Here is a 20,318-nt window from a genome sequence, read left to right as displayed (position 1 = left end):
TTTGAGTTGGCTGGAATAGGTTGTCTTTGACACAGGATAGCTCCTAGACTCTTCTTAGAGAGGCTATACCTGTAGCCCCCACCAAAATGTTGTTATGTAAACAAAATACAAAGCTTTCTTTTTATTGTTTCATATTTGTCCTTCTAAAGGCACACAGAAAACTTTTTACTAAGACTATCAATTTTTACTGCCAAGCATTTTCTTTTTATTAAATATTCTCTCAAGATCACAGAGAAAAGAGAAAAGAAAGGAAAAAGAAATTTAATAGTTTTGTATTAAAAACAAGTCAAACAGAAGACTCAGATTTTACATTTTTATGATATACTTTTGCAAATCTACTTTGACTTTAAAAAACAACATGAACTTTTTTTCTTCTCAAATTTTCAGAAAAAGATCCTTTAGCATTTAATCAGATGAAGAATCATTGAATCATAGAATCATAGAATATCCTGAGTTGGAAGGGACCCTTAAGGATCATCAAGTCCAACTCTTGACACCGCACAGGTCTACCCAAAAATTCAGACCATGTGACTAAGTGCACAGTCCAATCTCTTCTTAAATTCAGACAGGCTCGGTGCAGTGACCACTTCCCTGGGGAGCCTGTTCCAGTGTGCAACCACCCTCTCTGTGAAGAACCCCCTCCTGATGTCAAGCCTAAATTTTCTCTGCCTCAGCTTAACCCCGTTCCCGCGGGTCCTGTCACTGGTGTTAATGGAGAATGTGACTGTCTACATTTAATGCAAAATTATATACAGCCTTTCATTAAAATTGGCATGAGATCTTTTCTTGAGTGATACAGGCTTACAAACATACATAGCTCATATTTTGAAAGATGGTTACTTCTCATGCTTCAAATCTTCCATCTCCAATTTGAGATATCTCCGGTATCTTACATTTTTGAAAGATAATTTTCATCACGTTTTTTATATCTGGATTCTGAAAATCATATTAATTTAAAGTTTATGTAGTCATCCAAATATTTAATTGTAGGAATCAGCTAGTCATTCTCAAATACTTTGATAATAATTATTGAATTCTAAAGTAATAATTCAGTACTGATAAAGATAAACAAAAATAGAAGCATTTCATAGTAAAGATGTTAGGAAGCTTTGTAAGTGATATTCCAACAATTTGTATCCTAAAGGATTCATTTTATTAAAGAACATTTTTGATGTCATTAATTTCCACCCAAAACTCAACCTTCCTGAAATGTATGCATTTGAAATGATAATATTCCTTGTTTGCAGATCTTGAAGGGAAAACGTGCAAAAATCCCTGTCTTTGAATGTGAGGTTTTGTAGCATGGGAATTTTTTATGCAACTGATTCATTACATAGACAATTGGTGTTTATATTCCTGTGACTAATTTTTAAATAGAACTGAATACTATATATGATGTAATCATTTTCACATTGAACAATGGGTTGATGAAATTGTTAACCCCTTCATCAGTTGTTTATTTGGAAAATAAGTAGTTATATTTTAAGTAAAATTTTTTTTCTAGCACATTTTCTTTTACTTGCCTTTGCATCCAAGTATTTCAAATATGAGTGGCTTACTGAAGATTTATTTTATACTATTGCTATTTTATGTCCTTCATCTCTGAATACTTCTCATAGTTTTTGATTTTATTTTTTTCCTGCATAAGAAATGCCATCTATATGATATAAAAATAACTGGCTCAGGTTTGTAAATATTTCTCATTAAAATCATATGAAGAGTTTAAAAGTAACCATGAAAGATTTTTCATCAAGCAGCAAAAAGTTTAACCTACAGTTCAAAGGAGAATCAACTTTGGTTCCCCTTTAGATAAGGATATGCTTCTGCATAAGATTACACATCGGTTGTTTGAAATCACTTTCCTTATGCCAGTCAGCTCTGCCCAGAAAAAGCATTCTGAATATCTAACCTCATATTTAGTCTCCAGAAGGCTCAGTCCTCCAAGCTTTTATGTAGCATAGTGCTTCAAGTGAAGCCTGAAGGTTTTCTTTTGTAAGACAGCATTAATGTTTAACACCTGTTCAAATATCAACTTTAAATGTAGATTTTTCTGGTGTTGTTTATATTTCACCTGTTTGTCTCTACATGCTCATATAGAATGGGATATATCATCTACCAGGTATGTGGTCTGAGATTTAGTAAGTCTCTGTCATTTTGAGAATATTAGAATAGGTATTGTATTATCTGAAAAAAAAAAAAAAAACAAAACAAAACAACAAAAAAAAAAACTTGAAAACTTGAAGTAGTCTGTGCATCTGCTCTGGAAACACAATTTACCAATTGAGATCAATGAGATGTTCTCCTTGAAAAAAATGGACAAATTCTGTTCTGATCATGTTGTTCATGATGTATGAGCAAGTATCAGCAAAGTTATCTTAAAATAGATGGAGATCAGTGCTAGGTATCCATTTTTCCCTTTTCCCTTCCTCCAGAATTCCCCTTTTGTGGAGGTGATTTCCATTGTATAAAGCTGAAAAAGCACCCTCACCATCTGGTGGGAAGAGAGTCAGGGGAGCTGAGGAGAACAAAAAAAAAAAAAAAAAAAAAAAAAAAAAAAAAAGGAAGAAACAATTGTACCCAGGCATTCATTTAAGATGGACCTGGACTCAGGGAGGACAATAACCAAAACTGTTCTGTGGTCCTCATTTTCAGGGCGTGAGCAGTGTCTCCAGTAATCTTAGTGTCTCCACTGTTAGATCATATCTGACACTGACAACAGCACATCAAAAACACTGAGTTCAGTAATGTTGCAAGTGTACCTGTTTACTCTGAGCAGCTCCAAAGCAGCATAATTTTGAAACCTGAAACAATGGCTTGTATCTAAATGAATATGCAAGTTAGGGAAGCAGAGCAAAGAACAGCTCTCTGCAGATTATGAATAAAGTAGGAAGTGGGTGATCAGCTGCTGCAAATGTTGTTGCAGGTTCTTAGTAAATTCTCTGTAAGACCCAGAAAGCTTCCCAGATCTTGCATGTAGAAATGGTGACGTGTTTTGCAGTAAAATTGAAAAACAATATTGCACTTGAAAAATAGATTAAAAGTATTTTGTTTTATAAAATAAATGTTTCATTCAAAATGCAAAACTTTTGACCAGCAGTATAACTGCTTGAAAAATCCCAAAGTCCTTTTTCATTTAAGAAAAAAAAAAAAAAAAACATTAATTTGAGTGGTGTAAAATTCCACGCATTTTTCTTGCAGAATGCGTGGAGTCTCCTTGCAGTAGCTGATATTGTCATGTTTTCTTTAAATTAATAAAGCCAGAGGAGGGTGACACCTCGTCAGCAGCTCACTGCATCAGGCATCAAGGGGAACAAAGTCTTTACAAAGGATGTATTCTAGACTAGAGAAAGAGAAAGATGGTCTGTTTGTTAGGATATGAAGTGGAAAAAAAATACTATTTTTTTTCCCCTGTTGAGGAAAAAGAGAATTTTGCCTTGCTAGGAAAGGCATTTTCTTTAGTATATATATGACTATGTTTATGGTGAAGTAGGTGCGATGAGAGTGAACTTGAAATTGAAGTTATTGTAGTGTACATGTAGTTTCAGTTTTGTTTCAGCTAGAAATCTCTGGATTGAGGCAATAAATGGGCTCGATACTACAGCCTGATTCCTTCAGTATAATTCAGAGTTAAGTCCTTGCAGTTAAGGTTACAAAAGCTACCTGGACATTATTCTGGGCAACCTGCCTTAGGTTTCCCTGCTGAGTCCCTTCCAACCTCAGCCAGTCTGTGATTCTGTGAAGAAAATGGAGGCCGGGCTAATGCATTTGAAAGAGATTGCATTGCTGAGGAAATACTTCAGCTAACTGTTCTCAGCTAACTGGAATTTCTTAAGCATTAATGACTTTGGGAACAGGTATGCATTACTGTTACACTCTAGCCAAGGTGTGAAAAAAATATGAACAGCTGAAGCCAGGTCATCACTTGCCAAACTGGGATAACTTCCTACTGCATGGGTGATGATCAGAACTATTATTTCTCATTGTTGCCAATTAATAACTTAGTGCCAAAGAATCACATACTATTGTAATACAGACTTTATCAGCAATTTATGCCTTCAACCAATAGGTGTTGAACTGCAGATGTGAGTGATTAAACATGTGTTTTGTTGTTGTTTGACTGTTTCTGTTCTGGTCAGTTTGATAATTAGATACTGTTCTTCATCTGTGTGCCAATCTCTCATCCAGGAAATGAGACATCCTGGTATATAGGGAGACAATAAATAAAGACATGTCAGTTCAGCTTTGTCAGCACTGGAGCCTATATCATCATTGTACATGAGTACCATTTATCTTATGAATCTGAAAAGGACTGGGAAAAACTGGTCCTTGCTGAAATACAGATTCCCATTAGATTTCTGTCCCACCTCTGTGCTGCATGTTGCATGCATGGTAGGGACTCTAGGCACTGCTAGAATTTCCCTCCAGGGTCTGCTACTCATTTCTGGTATTGGTACCTCAAAACTGAGTAAGGCATTGTTTCAGAACAGTCACAGAATATTTTTAACAAGGTGAGAATGGATGTGTTGTGTTTGTTTTTAATTCTGCCTTGAAACTTCTATATGTCTACATAGAGTTTATCTGTTCCAAGTGGCTGGGTTTGTTTGTTTCTTTGTTTGCCCTGTTTTCCTGTTTGCCTAGTTTCTCTTTGAGTTAACACAGGAAAAGTGTGGAAGTTACTGAGAACCGTTATATTCGGGTTGCTTTTTTCTGAGTTTCTTGAATATAGATTATCTGGACATGAAGTGACTGTGGGTTCTTTCTCTAGATGTGGTGTTAGCTACTGAAAGTGTATCAGTATTTCTCACAAGCCGGGAATAGCAAGAGTCAAAGTTGCAAATTTTACATCAAAACAAATTCAGTGTCCTGAACTTCCCAATGAACAAACACTCCGCAGGAACGCAGGTGACCTCTGGGGACTACATGTATAGAAGTTGTTTGTGAAGGCTCCTCAGGCACACAGGAGAACTGCTTACAATGTTTTGTGCACAGTTCTGGTGTGAGTGCTAAAGCTCTAAGGATGATTAAAGAAAGTTAGTATCACAATTAGCAGAAATATCTGTTACTCTATGAACAGTTTGTATGGCAGGTTTCTCTTAGCTACTTTACAGCTGCACAGGTTTTGAGGAACTCCTTTCTTTTCACCAATTCTTTCAGTTCTTTGTTAAAAAGTTCAGTTTCTCCACCTGTTTCTTCAGTGCCAAACAGCATGTTAAAAAAAAAAATGAGACCCAAGAAAAGAGAAGAGGCTATTTGGAAACTGAACCGGTAGTGGTGAAAGCTACCTTGCAGTGACGGTCTGTCACACTGTTTCTGGTGGTGAGAGTCCTTCGGTTACATGTGAAGCCAAAATGTAGTTTCGATTTATTTTCTCATACTGAGTGTCCAGAGCTGACTTCAGTTCCACTACCAGCATTCCCAAGCACTCAGAGCAGCAAGCCTACAAGACACAAGAAGCAGGAACTGGGATCAAAATGAAATGCTCAGTTAAAACAAGAAACAAAATACTACTGAAACATCATGATAGCTGTGTCTCTGTGAGCCTGATTATAACAGCCTTTTCATACTGAATGTTGCCTTCCTATCTAACTCAGCCCATTATTTTCAGTATTAGAATTAAAACATTTTACACCCACAGAAGTCTCAGTTAGTGTAAGTGAAGGTAATTACACCTCTAAAGGCAGGCAAGAATCAGTTCTATAGTTGGGGAAAAAAAAAAAAAAAAAAAAAAAAAAAAAAAAAAAAAAACAGAGAGAGAGAGAAAAAAAAAAAAAGGACAGAAAAAAATGTTTCCATTATCATGATGATCATTCAGTTATTGCTAGATTCCAGCAATGTACATAGATAGAAAGGGACAGGTTGTTCAGCCTTTATACTTAAAAATAAGGACTTAATCTAAAATGCATCTGTTGTTCTTTCCTGGCTCTGTTTCCTATCATTTGGATTTGGCTTTTAAGAGACAATAGATGAGAGAAGTATTATGCACAGGGACTTGGGCAGAATTTTTGGTTTAGTCCTATAACATAATCACAATCAAGTAATACTGTATGATGATATAATGCATGCATGCTATCATGCATGCGATTTTTGTGCACATGTGCAACACTGTATTATGGCACCACAAATATATCCATGGATAAGCTGATTTGGGATTCACTACTAAAACACAAAAATTTGAGAGTAAAATTAATACCAGTTAACATGGCTTTTATGAAAACATAATAGCCTTTTATTTCTGCCTTCATTCCTTGGTTAGAATCTGCTTGAAATAATTCTGCTGCAAACAAATGCTTAGATTGTCAGTGCTATTCATCTTTATCAGGGAGTTTGAAGCATTAAGAGATTATAGCTGATAAAGTCTGGATGAATAAAGACTCTGAAGAGTTAAATAAGAACATGCACTCCTCAGAGATCAGATACAAGGAGGACATGATCATTTGTAATCTTGGCCCAATTAAACAATTAAACAGTGTTTGACTTTATGCAAATGCAAATATTCATGTAGAAAAAAGAAATGGAAATCATACCTGCAAAATGTGGTAGTGTAATGCCTTGGAAAAAAATAAAAATAAAATAAAAACATCAGAGAGGATAAACATCTTTACAGTTAAGTAAGGAAAATGTTGTGGCAGAAAGATCTAATGCACAATGATTTTGAGACTGTAACCCTAATTTTTTGGAATTTCACCTTTAAGAAGCCTTCATACAGTTATATAGTTTTTGCTAATGGTCCTTAGTTTGATATTCATCTGTTTGCACTTCCAAAACAGGAACACTAGAAAGTGCTTCCTTAAAGTTGCCAGCTTTTAAGCACATTTCTTCTTGCCTTCTGCACCATGGAAATAATGGGGAGAGGGAAAAAAAAAAAAAGAAAAAAAAAAACTCTCATCTTTGCCTAAGACTCAGGTTTTCTTGCTAATGTTGTTTTGATTTCCCTCAGTCTTATCTTTGACAAAACAACCTCAATTTGTTCAATGTCTCCTGTAATTTGTGTTTTCTGAACCTCTAACTGTTCTCTGTACCTCTAACCATTCTTTCTGTTCTTTGGGTTCTCTCCAGCTAGCACACATTATTGCTGCTATAAGCCTCCTCAGTGAAAGGATTATTTCACATTATTTTGGGGCTAGCTTTTTTAATAAAATTATACTTTTGTCATTAAAGTTTTATGATCTCACATATTTAATCTCATCATCTCTTAAATATTAATGGACTGATTCTGGGCTACAAACATTTTTTAAAAATACCAAAGGATTCACCTGTATAATCAGCAGTATTGGGACTTTTAGTATGTTGCTGTTTAAATAATGGTGGAACTTAACTCATTTCAAAATTACTAAAATTACTGTCATTGGCCTGTACATTGATGAGTTGCTCCAGGAAGCCATGAAGCCCATTTATCCATGAACTTTTGCATTCCTTGTTAGTTAGTAGAAAAATGTGACGTGCAAGAAGATATTCTAAGCTATTGATTCCTCTTCTTCTCTGGACCCCAAGGATCCCTTCTTTAGTTTCTTCATATCCAGGTTGACCCACTCAGTGCATGTTACATTTATCTATCTTCCTTATATTTATCCACAGGGTTCAGACTGCTTTCTTTCTCTCTTTTATGCAGTCTGGATACTGGCCTAAGGAGCACAGCAAGCACATAAAGTTAAATGTCAGGAACTTTCAATAACTGGAGGATATCTGCTTTCTTAGGTCTTGCAGGGCTGACATGTTGACCAAGTACCTTCCTGGAGTAGGGAGAACTAGTAGTCTGGAGCTAGTTGCCCATAGCTGGTTGCTATGGTATCTCCAGCCTTGGAAACAGAAAAGTCAGGTGGCCAAGGCTTTGAGATCCTTAAGCTAGTGACCCTGCTTAGAACATGAATTTAGGCTAAGTGGCCTCTAATGGTCCCTCCCTGCCTAGGTTGTTCAAGGATTCTGTGATTTTTGCCAGTGTATTCTGACTACAGTGTAGTTACATGGGGACAAGGAGAGGAGAAATCAATAGAATATAAATTATTTGAAATTTTTTAACATAAAGAAACCACATTCATATTAGGAGGCTTCTAAAATCAGAGTAGCTAGAGTCTGGGAGGTTATCAGGAAGTACTATTCATAAAGGCTTTCCCAGCTCCAAGCAGCAATGTCTGCTGCCATTGGAAACAGGGTACAAGACCAGTTCAGTTTGTTCTGGTATTCTGTGCTTAAAAACAAAGAAAACCAACCTAGCATAGCAACTTCCCTACCACATTCACGTCTCCTAAGTAATTTAAGGACATAAGAATAACTCCTGTTCCTGTATTCTGCCTCCAACAGTGATCTGAAGTGGAGAAATGGGGCACAAACTATTTATTTGTCCTGTGTTTTATTGTTTAGCAGAATAGGCTTCATGCTCCTCGTTGTGTCTCATTATATTGTTAAAATAGCAACAACGACACCATCCTGAAAGGGGCAGGTAATGGGATTCTTATTATTTCATTTTATTTTTTGCACTTGCTTACATCATGGATAAATTAAAGATTCTGTTTATAAAGGTTATGAAAGGAGAATCTGCACAAGATGTCGTAGCATTGAAAATCAGACAACCAATCAGCTAAAGAAAGATCTTTTAATAGTCTTACTAACTTTCAGGCTGGGTATTAAGCATTACTAAATATTTTTAGTTCAGTGTTTGAGACACTTTTTTTTCCAATGCTTTGAAGATTTTTTTCTTGACAAGATTTTGATCTTCAGTACACAGGTGTGAACTTGAAAAAAGCTCCAGAAGACAATGGGGTTCTTTTTGATTCTTATTGGTTTAACTGAACTGTGAATTTGCTTTTTTCTTGTGCTCTCCTCTTCCTTAGACTTTATTGTACTTTGCTGCATACAAATGGGGATGATCCCTTCTGGGTAGCTTAACAATAATTCAAATACAATTGTGGGCTTGACAACATGGCATCCAGACAGTGATTTCATTTGACTGTGTGTGAATAACTTTTCTGAATGTGAACTTTCAAAGCAATAGTTAACATGGTTTTGGTTGTGGCTTCTACACGGGGCATGAATTCAGTGCAGCACAAATGCACGCCAGCCTACTCAAGTAATTATGGCTTTTATGTTTCTGGTGCAGTGCATCATCTTGTTTTTAAGACTGCACCTGTTTGTTGAGGGTGTAGCTTCTCAAATTGCCACTTTTCTAGTATGGGCTTGCTAGTGTAGAATATTAAGTCCAGCCTTTTACAAGTTACATTACAAATCTATTTGAAGTTGTAGTGATAGCTTTACAGCTTTTAATAAATGCCAAAATGCCTGTTGCTTTCTCATCTCCTCCCTTTAAACTTTGTATCTGTGCAAGGAGAACTCCAGCAAGACTGCACTGCTCATGTGACACTTTGCAGCTGATCTCTGCAAGAAAACTGTAGAACTGAATGATAATGTGAAAGCACAAGAACTTATATACTGGATGAATTGTGGTTGTTTTTTTTGTTGTTTGTTTTTGTTTTTTTTGCCCATCTTCTCTTCTCTTCTCTTCTCTTCTCTTCTCTTCTCTTCTCTTCTCTTCTCTTCTCTTCTCTTCTCTTCTCTTCTCTTCTCTTCTCTTCTCTTCTCTTCTCTTCTCTTCTCTTCTCTTCTCTTCTCTTCTCTTCTCTTCTCTTCTCTTCTCTTCTCTTCTCTTCTCTTCTCTTCTCTTCTCTTCTCTTCTCTTCTCTTCTCTTCTCTTCTCTCCTCTCCTCTCCTCTCCTCTCCTCTCCTCTCCTCTCCTCTCCTCTCCTCTCCTCTCCTCTCCTCTCCTCTCCTCTCCTCTCCTCTCCTCTCCTCTCCTCTCCTCTCCTCTCCTCTCCTCTCCTCTCCTCTCCTCTCCTCTCCTCTCCTCTCCTCTCCTCTCCTCTCCTCTCCTCTCCTCTCCTCTCCTCTCCTCTCCTCTCCTCTCCTCTCCTCTCCTCTCCTCTCCTCTCCTCTCCTCTCCTCTCCTCTCCTCTCCTCTCCTCTCCTCTCCTCCCCTCTCTTCCCCTCTCTTCCCCTCTCTTCTCTTTTTTAAGACATTTTCAAGGCCTGCTATAGGCAGTAAATTCTTTTAGGCAGATCCTCACTCCTATAGTACAATAAAGCACCAAGTATACCTAAGAAACAGATTCACAAAATATATTTGCTTTAGACAGTGTGCAATAGTGATATTTTATCCTAATACTTCATGTAATCAGTGAGGTTTTTATTTTCTATCTGTCTTGAGCTATTTGCTTGATTAATTATTCTGTCCTGCTTTTGTTGTTATTTTTTCAGGCTCTAAAAATGAAGGTTTTAAGCAGCCAGCACTCTCCTCAGCAGCCGTCTCACCACCTGCACCTCCATCATACTCTGCTATGCAGTTGCCACCTCCTCCACCAGCCCTTCACCCTTCCTTGCAGGCCCCAGCAGCTCCCAGCCTGCCTCCCAGGAACATCAAGCCCAGCTCTGAAATGATGTAAGTGAGCATAAAACATGAGATCTTTCATTTTCTCTCATTTTTCCACCTGTTACTGTGCTCATGCTGTAACCTGTGAAGACCATCCAGCAGATTTCTGGGCGCAGTGAGCTCCCATGCTGCTGTGCTTGTCCTGCTCTTTCCCTGGCCTGTTTGGATATGTTTTTTATTAGCCTAGATTACTCAGTCATTTCTCTAAATAGTCTTATCTGTAGGTACACTTTTTCTGCCTTGTTGGTGAGGGGATAAAGGATGGAGTAGACAGATACCCATTTGGGCTTTATACTCCAAAGGAGTACAAAGATTTCTTACTTTTGCAGAAACCCATTTGTATCAGTAGCTGAACCTTTTCCCTGCATTTTTCTTGCTGAGAAGGGGTCAGGAGGGTCAGGCCTTCCAGCTGATACCCCGCTTTGCAGCCTTGCAAGCCTGAGGAACTGAGCTCAGCGCTGGTTGCGAAACCGCACCACGGGATGCGGCGTGGCCTGCTGTGACAATATTAGAAGCCGCTGTCACACACCGGGCTCCTTTCTCTGCCCTTCTCCGAAAAACCTCGTGCACATCGGGAACCCTCCAGCGGCGGAGGGCTGCAAGCGCTTCGGTCTAGTGTGAAAGCTGGCCGGAAACAAGCTACATAAATAAAAAGATAAACACCGAGCCTCCCTCCAGCCAGCAACAGAAGGACAAGGAGAATATACCGCAGCGGGCAGGGGCGAGGTGCAGCCCGACAGCCAACATGCGACAGGCGACACCCGCTCGTCCCAGCCGCGCTCGCCGCCCCCTCTAGCGGCCGCGGCTCCCCGGCGGCAGCCCCCGGCCCGATGGTCGCCCTGTGCGGTCCGTGCCCCCATCCCACCTCACAGCACCCCTCCGGCGAGGGCAGGCGGCCTGGGGGTTCTTTTAACCGCTACAAAGGCTTTGGAAGTGAGAGGTCGCTGGAAATTGCCGTGTGCAGTCACAGGTCCCTAAACTGCCATCCCTTTCTTCGACTTCTTCCTTCTCTGGGTTTTTTCCATCCAGCACCAGAGCCATTTCACCTGGCCTAACCTTATGCTGACATTTCTCTTGCCCCTTGTATAGACTTCAAGCTGTACAAGTCAAGGAGCACATCTTAGAGCTACATTTAGCATTGTACAAAAGCCTGACTTTCCTCTCGTGCACTGTGTGAGGAGCCTGCCTGCACCTGCAAAGATGGTTATAAAACCCAACTCTTGCCAGTCGGTAGGCCCACCTGGCCAATATATATTTCATACTCCACACATCACCATGGTGTCTGAGTGCCTTTGGCTCCATTTCTCCCTTTACACTCATGATCAAGGTGCCTCCATGTGAAAAACCTACTCACAGTAAGGAAGAGATATTCACGGGTACTTAAGGAGCATATAGGGCTCGACAGAGCACCCAACCATTCTATGAAATAACTGAAAGAAAAAATAAAAAAAAAAAAAAAAAAAAAAAAGGCAAAAAAGCACCAGAAAAATGGTAAATGAAAATGTAGTCATAAAACCGTCTAGAGGTTTCACATGTTCCCTTTTTCATACTTGCAGAAGTCCAGACAATGAAGAAAATTATGATGATGTGGAATTTGTTTCACAGAGTAAGATGGGTACGTTCTGAAGCTGTAAGCATATTGTATTTATAAGATAAGCAAAAGCATATTGTGTTCGTGAGTGTGTTGTGCAACTAATTATGCTGGTACTGCAGTTTTATGGGTTAAGAAGGTTGTCTCATAACACTAATTGCTTTATAATTAATATGACAGACTCTCAGGAACTGCTTTAAATATCTCCCTTCCCTTCTCCTGCACCCCCCCCCCCCCCCCCCCCCCCTTTCTTTTTCTTGTTGTAAATATACTGGGATTGTAAATTAACAGATTTAAGATTCTGAACCAAATGAATGCTGTTCTTTCGGAGCTGAAGTTGTGTGCTCTGGCAAAACAGGCACTGTTTTATACGTGATTAAAAAACTAATAATAATTTCCTGATTGTGCTTTTAGTTGGCTTTGTGATCTGCCTTCAATAGGAGTCAGAGAGTTGCTATGTTGTACCAGGAGCTGCCAGAGAAGCAGATTGTGACACAAAGGATTTCAGTCTGCCTTCTGATCTCTCCTTGGGAGGCACTGGTCTGTGCCAGGCACAGTATGCATCGCTTAGCGTGCTGACCATCCTGTTGTACAACAATGTGGGCCATGGAGCTGAAACTGTTCCTGAGCTCTTGCTTACCTAATTTACCAGCAGAGGAAGTAGCAGATTTAGAGGTGTTTTTTGTTTTGTTTTGTTTTTGTTTTTTTTTTTCCTGCAAACCGGGGCAGAGGCTCCCTTAAAGAAAAGCCTTTGGCCACCTTATTCAGCTGTGGAGCTGGTGCAAGCAAGTTCTTTGTGGTCTGCCCAGACTGATTTGTTTTGTTTCTTTTGTTTGTTTGTTTGTTTTTAACAATGATTTTCTTGTATAAGTAGTTTTTTGGTTTTGTTTTTGTTTTTAACAAATAGCATAGGTGGGTTTATCAATGAATCATTAAAACAATTTTTCCCTTTCAAACATACATGGTGAAATGTGCTATGTTATAAGAAGCATGTGAAGTGAAGTGTTTGTACCAGGTATTTCTAGTTTACAGAATATTGTAAAAGCAACCTGGAAAAGCTCTGATTTTTCTCTTTCATATCCTCATTGAATGCTAGAGCCTACATGTATTTCTTGTTAACACTAATAGTGTTGTTAGCAGTTTGTAAATAGTTAATGCTATAATGAACCAGGTTTTGTACAATAAAAATTTAATATCCTTTTTTTTTTTTTTTTTTTCATATAGGTCCTGGAAATACAGAGGCAGTAAGTGATAAACTTATCCTTTCCAGTACAAACTGACAAATTTAGTAAAATCACTTTAATGCATTAGAAAATTAATTGCAGAATGAATCCAGCATGTTAGCAATAAATTGTAGAAACACTTATTGTGAAGGACAGAAATAAAACCGGGTAAGCTGAGCAAACTGGAACTAATTATGAAAGCTGGCTAGGCACCAAAACTGGGTTTCAAACACAAAACAAAACTATTTCTTCTGACATTTCATTTCATTTCACTGAGATTTTCCAGAAACAAGGGCTCTGTTCTATTCTAGCAATAAAACACTTGTTTCAATTAAGCACACATTTGTGTTGGTGTCTGTAAGCACCTGGCTGTACTAGGACTAAAACAGTCTCTGAGACCTTAATCTGAATCTCATTTAGATCTCTAGCATTCCAGTTTAACTACTGCTAACCCTGGCGCCTTCATCATGGCAGTACAATCATCAGTGCAGATAAAGACTTTCCAGGACTAACACTGCAATTAAAACATCCCCCTTATGGATTAAGCAACACGTTAGTGTGACGGGACTTTAAAGCAGTGGTATTATAAACGCAAGGATGGGGCAGGGAAGGAGAAAAATAATGGGTTTGAATAATGTAGTAATTTGATTTTGGAAGATTAAATGAATTTGTATTTACATCTTGCTGTAAATGTTTTTATATAATTTGTATGAAACGTGCATAGTCCATTTTCTTCATGCCTTTCCAAATGTATATAGGCCATTGAAAACTGAAATTTTCTTGCAGGGCCAAGGAAGTGATGGAGAGACGTATGAAGACATAAATGAAATCAGGTAGAAATTTTAAATCCTGTAGCCTATTGTATCTTTATTACCAAAAGACTGCTAGCAAAAGTACCTCACCTGGCACAAAAGTGTGATTCCACTACAGCCCCTGCCAAGCATTATTGTGTTCATTCATTTCACCTAAAGAAAATCAGGTTGTTCACCAGTTATTTCCCACTTAGATCTGATGTGCCCTGGGGTGGAAAAACTCCTGTAATAAAATCATGTGATTAGTGTGATCTAGTTAACAGATGAGTCTGATTTCTGATCTAAGGTACATGTGTGAATCACTGTTTGGAATTACAGCCTAGGAGCAAAAGTAAGTTTGGCCCCTAGATACCACAGTCACAGACAGATTCTTTTGTTGTGGTTGCTTTTCTTGCTTTCTACATAAATATACCTACAACTCCTATAAGTGACCAGATGTACAGGTCTCATGGCTTACGTCCCCTGGCATATCTGCAGAGCCAAAGTAAGAGTTCTGCTGTCTCTAACTTAACGTTAGCCCCTCACTTAATGGAGTCACTCTCCCCACTAATGTCTGGAGTTATGGGATTCATTGTGTGACATGATCCAAATAAATCCTCTACATTGGAATAAATAGTCTAAAGTTCCTACACCAGAATATCTTGTTTCACAAGTAGAATGACTTTTAGCAGTAATTTAATTTGGAATTCCCTGTCATAGATAATTTTAAAACTATATAATTAAAACAAGTGTTCCTCATTCAGTCTGTATTTTTATTTATAGATTTTTTTATTTTTTTTAATTTGAGCATATCTGTTTAGCAAAAATACCAAAAAAGGAAAAGAGAGCCTCACTCAATCAGTTCCATAGGGTCTGTAAAGAATAGCTCTCCCAGTAAAACTGCTGGCAGCAACTTACAAAGCTGTAGCTATAGTCCTAACTACTTCCCATGGCCCACATCTCAGTACCATCCACGATGCAAGTCATGACAGGTGATGTACCCTGGTGTTGGGCAGACTTACAGAGCAGTGCGGAAGACTGATCACCATTTTGTGTAGACCACTGGAAAGTCTTTCAGTTAGGTTTAAAAAAGCAGTCCAGTGATAACTCAGGTTTTGGGTCAGGCTTCATCAACCACTGATAGTCTGGTTAAGTATTTAGCAGCTGCAGATAGTGCCACAACACCTAGATTGCTACCAGTTTGCCAGCTTGCTTACCAAAATTAGCTCAGATGTGTTTGGACATGCACATGCAGAGCCAGTCTCCGTTTCTGGCATACTGTCCTCTTGAAAACAGTTGCTTTAAATTATGTATGTAATATCAGAGAAAGGGCTGCTTCCTCTGTCTGTTGTAGCCACATTTGGGTTTATACATGTATCTTAGGTTTCACTGGGAGAAGCCATTTTCTATCACGTGTAGTTTTTTATTAACCTTCAATAAGAAAGATCTAGTGAGATTTGCTTCACTGCTATAATGAGTCTTGGCAATGCTCTTCTAGACCATCAAGAGAAAAAGAAAAGAAATGGGACAAGGAAGAAAAGAAGAGAATGGACCAAGAGAAGAAAGAACAAAAGGAAAAAGAAAAGAAAGAGCAGGAAATAAGGAAGAAGTTCAAAGTAAGATTTTTGTTTTGTAATCTGGGCAAAGATGTGTAAGAAGTATTATTTAGCATTGTTTAGCTCAAAATACACTTTTCAGCTGTCTGCAGAACTATTTATTATGCTTGGTAGGTCAAGCACCTGGATAAATCCTGAGGAAACATAAATCTACCCTGTTATGTTTGGCAGTACAAAGACTGAAGTTAGTACTGGGAATAAGGAAATTTTTTCAATGCTTATATAATTTTTGCTAAAATGCCTTCCCATTTTCTTTTGATTAAAAATAAAATAAAATAAAATAAAACATTTTACTGTTTAAAACACATTTCTTTCACTAGAATACTCTTAAACTGTGAACTGGGACAAATATACTTCATGTTATATACAACCATATCTAGCCCTTAAGAGATTTCAACATTAAATTGCAACTCATTGCCCTTGCCTTCCTTTAGTCTGGGACTTCCAGACTAAATAGGGAGGAATGGAATAGGATACATTTATAGGGGAGCTATAGTCACTGAAAAAGCCTAGGTGCTTAATAATGTGCCAGTTGTTTCTCCTTTATATCATTTTTATGTAACTGGTGGTCAACATGCTCCTGCAGTTTACAAAACTGCTAGTCAGTCATTTTCTGCTAACTGCTGCCTGTTCTTGATGTTCTTGCTGTTCTCCTTTCAGTTTCATTGTATGTAGCTGGTGGCTCTGTTTTTAACCCCATCTATTTTGCCCCATACACAATAAAGCCATTGTGATTCTCCCATATCGTGGCCTTAGGATGCTGAGATGAAGAGCAAATATTAAAGGAAAATACTAATAGTTAATAGTGGTTTAGCTGGTGCTCGTCAGGGGGTTGTCCCCATGTCGACTTTTCAGGCCACTCCCCTAAGTGTACGCACTAGCACACTAGAAGCTTTTAGACTGCAGACTGCTCTCTTGTGGATGTTAAAGTGTTGTTATTCTTAAATGCAAACAAATGTGTTTAAGCCATATTTTCTTTCTAGTTGACACCTATGTAGGGATGGATACTCTGCAAGACTGCATATACATTAAAGCCACAGAAGTTAAAATCCAAAGAACTTTCTTCTTAACATGTACTAAAGATCTCAAGGAGAATCCTGAATTCTAACAGGGCCATCATCTCTTTAGGGGTACTTTTAGGATCATTTATAGAGCATACTTGTAAGCACAGAACATTATGTGAAAGACTTGTTTATCTTAATAAACACTTATTCATATGAGTAGTTCTACTGGAACTATGTGGGGCTGCCCACTGGAATCAAACACAAATCTGATCTGTGAAGAAATTAGCCTGTTGGTTTTAGTCTTCATATTTCTGTGTTTCTGTCACTCCTTCAGCTACTTTGTTGCTATGCTGTTACCTTTTCTTTTCAAAGCCAGTTTAAATTAATAGTTGGGAAGTTGGGAATAGGAGTAATGTCTCTTTTTCTCGAGTATTTAAATGTTAATCAAACAAGTTATACAACTATCATTGTAGTTATATTACTTTTTACCTGAACATTTAGGAAAGAACTCAATTTTTCCACATCAGTGACTTCTTTTGCTGCTTCTTCTCTGCAGTTAACAGGACCCATCCAAGTCCTTCATCAGGCACGAGCTCGTGTTGACAGCAAGGGAGGGAAGAATGAGCTGACTGTCAAACAGGGGGATCAGATTGAAATCATTCGCCTCACAGACAACCCAGAAGGAAAGTGGCTGGGCAGGATAAAAGGATGTTGTAAGTTCTGCTCCTTCACTGTGTTTCTGAATGTTTTCACTATTATACAGTGAACATGTGTGTGCATGCAGTGTTACAGCAGAGTAGCCTTAACAAGACTTAGTCACTGGCCACCAAAGCAAATAATTACCGCAACTAATCCAGCTGTCCTTAGCTGGCATGCAGGGCTCAGTTCATAGTTATTGTACAACATTATGTAACATCAACAGGCACTTGAATAAGTTAAGAAAAATGAGAGGTAATTCCATGTTATCTTTTAAATTAACATCGGAATTTGGCCCTGTGGATATAATGAAGTTGGCTTTTTCATAGCATTTTATTATAAATAAAATGGATGTGCCTAAAATAAGGTCTTGTTTTAAGTGTTTTGGAGCTTATCACTGATTTTTAGACTTTTTTTGTCTGAAATCTAAAATCTTTCTCTACTTTTACAAATGACCCCTATGGCAGTGAATCCATGCTGATGATCTACCTCCTGGTTTATAGCAAAGATATTAAAAGACTGATACATAAAATCAACAAAAGTCACTAAAATCAGTAAAAGTTATTAGAAGCAGTAGCTAAAATTTTGAAGAAAACAAAAGGACAACTTCAGTAAGAGTTCATACATGCATAACTGGACAATACCAGCTGAGCACTTTCTTTAATGTCTTCTAACATCCAGTGCTATAAATATCTTCCATATGGGGAGAGGATGAGAGAGCAGGGACTGCCTAGCTGCTCTGCTGCAAAAGTTCCTCCTGAGCCAGTACACTCAGGAGTATAACCAGTTCTCTTTGGTGAAGTTCCAGGGACAAGGGGACAGTTTGTCTACCAACTCAAAGTACAATCCATGCAAAAAAAAAAAAAAGGTCTCTCCCTCCTCATGGCCTGTGAGAATCTTCGTCCTGTCCTGCTCCTTGCAGCCTGCACAGGAAATTCTTCATCTGTAGCAGAGAAGTAAATAAAGATGAAGTTAACTTGACACAAACTGAAGAGGGTTTGGGTAGAGATCTGAGACATCTGAGATTTGTACATATGTGGGCAGATAGAGACTCAAGCTGAGGCTGCTTCGCATGACACTTTTTTTTTTTAATGTTTTCAAATCCAAATTTGAACATTTTTTAATGTTTTCAAATTTTTAATGTTTTAAAGTCCAATACAATTCAATCACACTGATTCTGAACCTTTGGTTAAACTATTTCCTTTATTTCAGGCTTTAAAACTTTCTTTGCTTAATTACATGGTTTCTTCCATTTAGATGGTTACATTAAAACAACCGTGGTGGAGATTGATTATGATTCTTTAAAAACAAAGCAAAAAGCTGCTGTGAAACAACCAGAGAATGACCAAGAAGTATATGATGATGTTGGAGAACAGGACAGTATTAGCAGGTATGTAAAAGGAACACATTAAAGGGAACCAATGAATCACCCCATTCAGCCTGGAAAGGAGAAGTTTTACAACAACAAAGTAGACTGTTGTGGAAAAAAAAAAAAAAAAAAAAAAAAGTCATTTATATGAGAAACATGTAACTGAGCTAATAATGTATTCTGGAGTCTAGCATCTATAAGCACTCATCCTCAGGAAGAATCCATGCTATCCATACTACAGCATCACAACCCAAAAGAGAACAAGACACAAAATGTGCAGGACTCACAAATCACCTACAGGAAGTACAAGTTTCTCTCCTCCCTCTCTTTCCTTTGTTTGTCTCTCAAAGTCACATATTGCATTTTATAATGTGTAAGAATAAAAGACTCTAGAAGCACTCATTGTGCTGGGAGACCCTTTCTCACCCTCACTGGTCTCAAACTATGAGCCTTACTACCTCTGTCCCTCTGAAGATAAGGGATTTCCGGAAGAGTTACTGTAATGGTGCTTAGGAAGAGACTGTGGCTTATGTCGTTAGTCTTCTCTATAAAAACAAACAAACAAAAACTATCAACCCCCCTGAGATGGGTATGAGATATACTTTTGACTTCATCAGAGTCATAGCATGGGTTGGGTTGGATGGGACACTTAAGGATCTCTTGTTCCAGCCTCTCTGCCATGGACAGGGACATCTTCCACAAGATCAAGTTCCTCTACAGACCACCCTCCCATGCATTTGTGATGCAGTGCTACATTGCAGCCTCTCTACTTCAATGTGCCATATTTTTAATGTCAAAGGGATCTGCAGCTAGGAAAATGCCATCTGCAGCAGATATCAAATTTACTGGTGAGGGAATATATGTGTGCTCTTGTGACAGGAGCTGTGGCTACCACATGACCCAACAAGAAGGTAGTGCCTTTGTTACCTGGCCTCACATAAAAGTCTGCCTCTGTCACATGATGCAAAAAAAACAGCACTCATTCCCCATCACATGTCCTGATGTGCAGACTCATATGCTAGTATTCAGATAAGAGATTTGCATAAAGGTATAGAGGATTTCAATGTTATGTTGCAACTCCCAGTCATTACACCTGGCTTTAGTGCTTCCCAGAACCTTAGCTCAGAGATATGGCTGGAACACAGGGACCACAGCTGTCTTCTTGTTGTTGGGTGCAGATGATCCTCAGCTGCTAGGACATCCCTGTGAGTTCTAGAAACAGCACTTAGGAAGATGTGCATTTGGGGTGACATTCTTTAGGTAACAAGTATGTTCATACATCTGATATTTTTGTAGGCTGCTGATTAACATTTTCCCTCACCATGCAATGGTCTCAAGCTGTGGTAATGATAGCCAGAAGAATTACTTCAGTTATTCTAGGTTTTAGATAATCTAAGCATTAGGCATTCATTGCAGAAATATCTCTGGCCAATCCATTTCACTATGGCAAGCATTACAGTTAACAACCTCAGAGCAAGGAATGTAGGAATATCCCTTGAATTCAAAAGCAAACAAGAATACTTACACTGGTTCTTATAACACAACAGGTCAAGGAACTTGGATGGATGAATAAATGTCTCAGATTCATTAAATCCTTTAAGTTGTATTTTG

General features: G+C 38.3%; 1 protein-coding gene across 1 annotated transcript in view; it reads left to right on the top strand.

The window, feature by feature from the left end:
• The window catches only part of FYB1 (FYN binding protein 1), a 48,852-nt gene that overhangs the window by 16,664 nt on the left and 11,870 nt on the right, over nucleotides 1-20,318 (top strand). The window contains exons 3-9 of the mRNA XM_032205943.1: nucleotides 10,246-10,426; nucleotides 11,974-12,032; nucleotides 13,233-13,252; nucleotides 14,018-14,064; nucleotides 15,521-15,638; nucleotides 17,199-17,355; nucleotides 18,596-18,728. Coding sequence (XP_032061834.1) covers nucleotides 10,246-10,426; nucleotides 11,974-12,032; nucleotides 13,233-13,252; nucleotides 14,018-14,064; nucleotides 15,521-15,638; nucleotides 17,199-17,355; nucleotides 18,596-18,728 — 715 coding nt within the window. The remainder of the gene's footprint in view (nucleotides 1-10,245; nucleotides 10,427-11,973; nucleotides 12,033-13,232; nucleotides 13,253-14,017; nucleotides 14,065-15,520; nucleotides 15,639-17,198; nucleotides 17,356-18,595; nucleotides 18,729-20,318) is intronic.

Source organism: Aythya fuligula, chromosome Z, assembly GCF_009819795.1.
Source record: "Aythya fuligula isolate bAytFul2 chromosome Z, bAytFul2.pri, whole genome shotgun sequence".
Classification (NCBI taxonomy): Eukaryota; Metazoa; Chordata; class Aves; order Anseriformes; family Anatidae; genus Aythya; species Aythya fuligula.
This window is presented reverse-complemented; position numbering and strand designations above follow the sequence as displayed.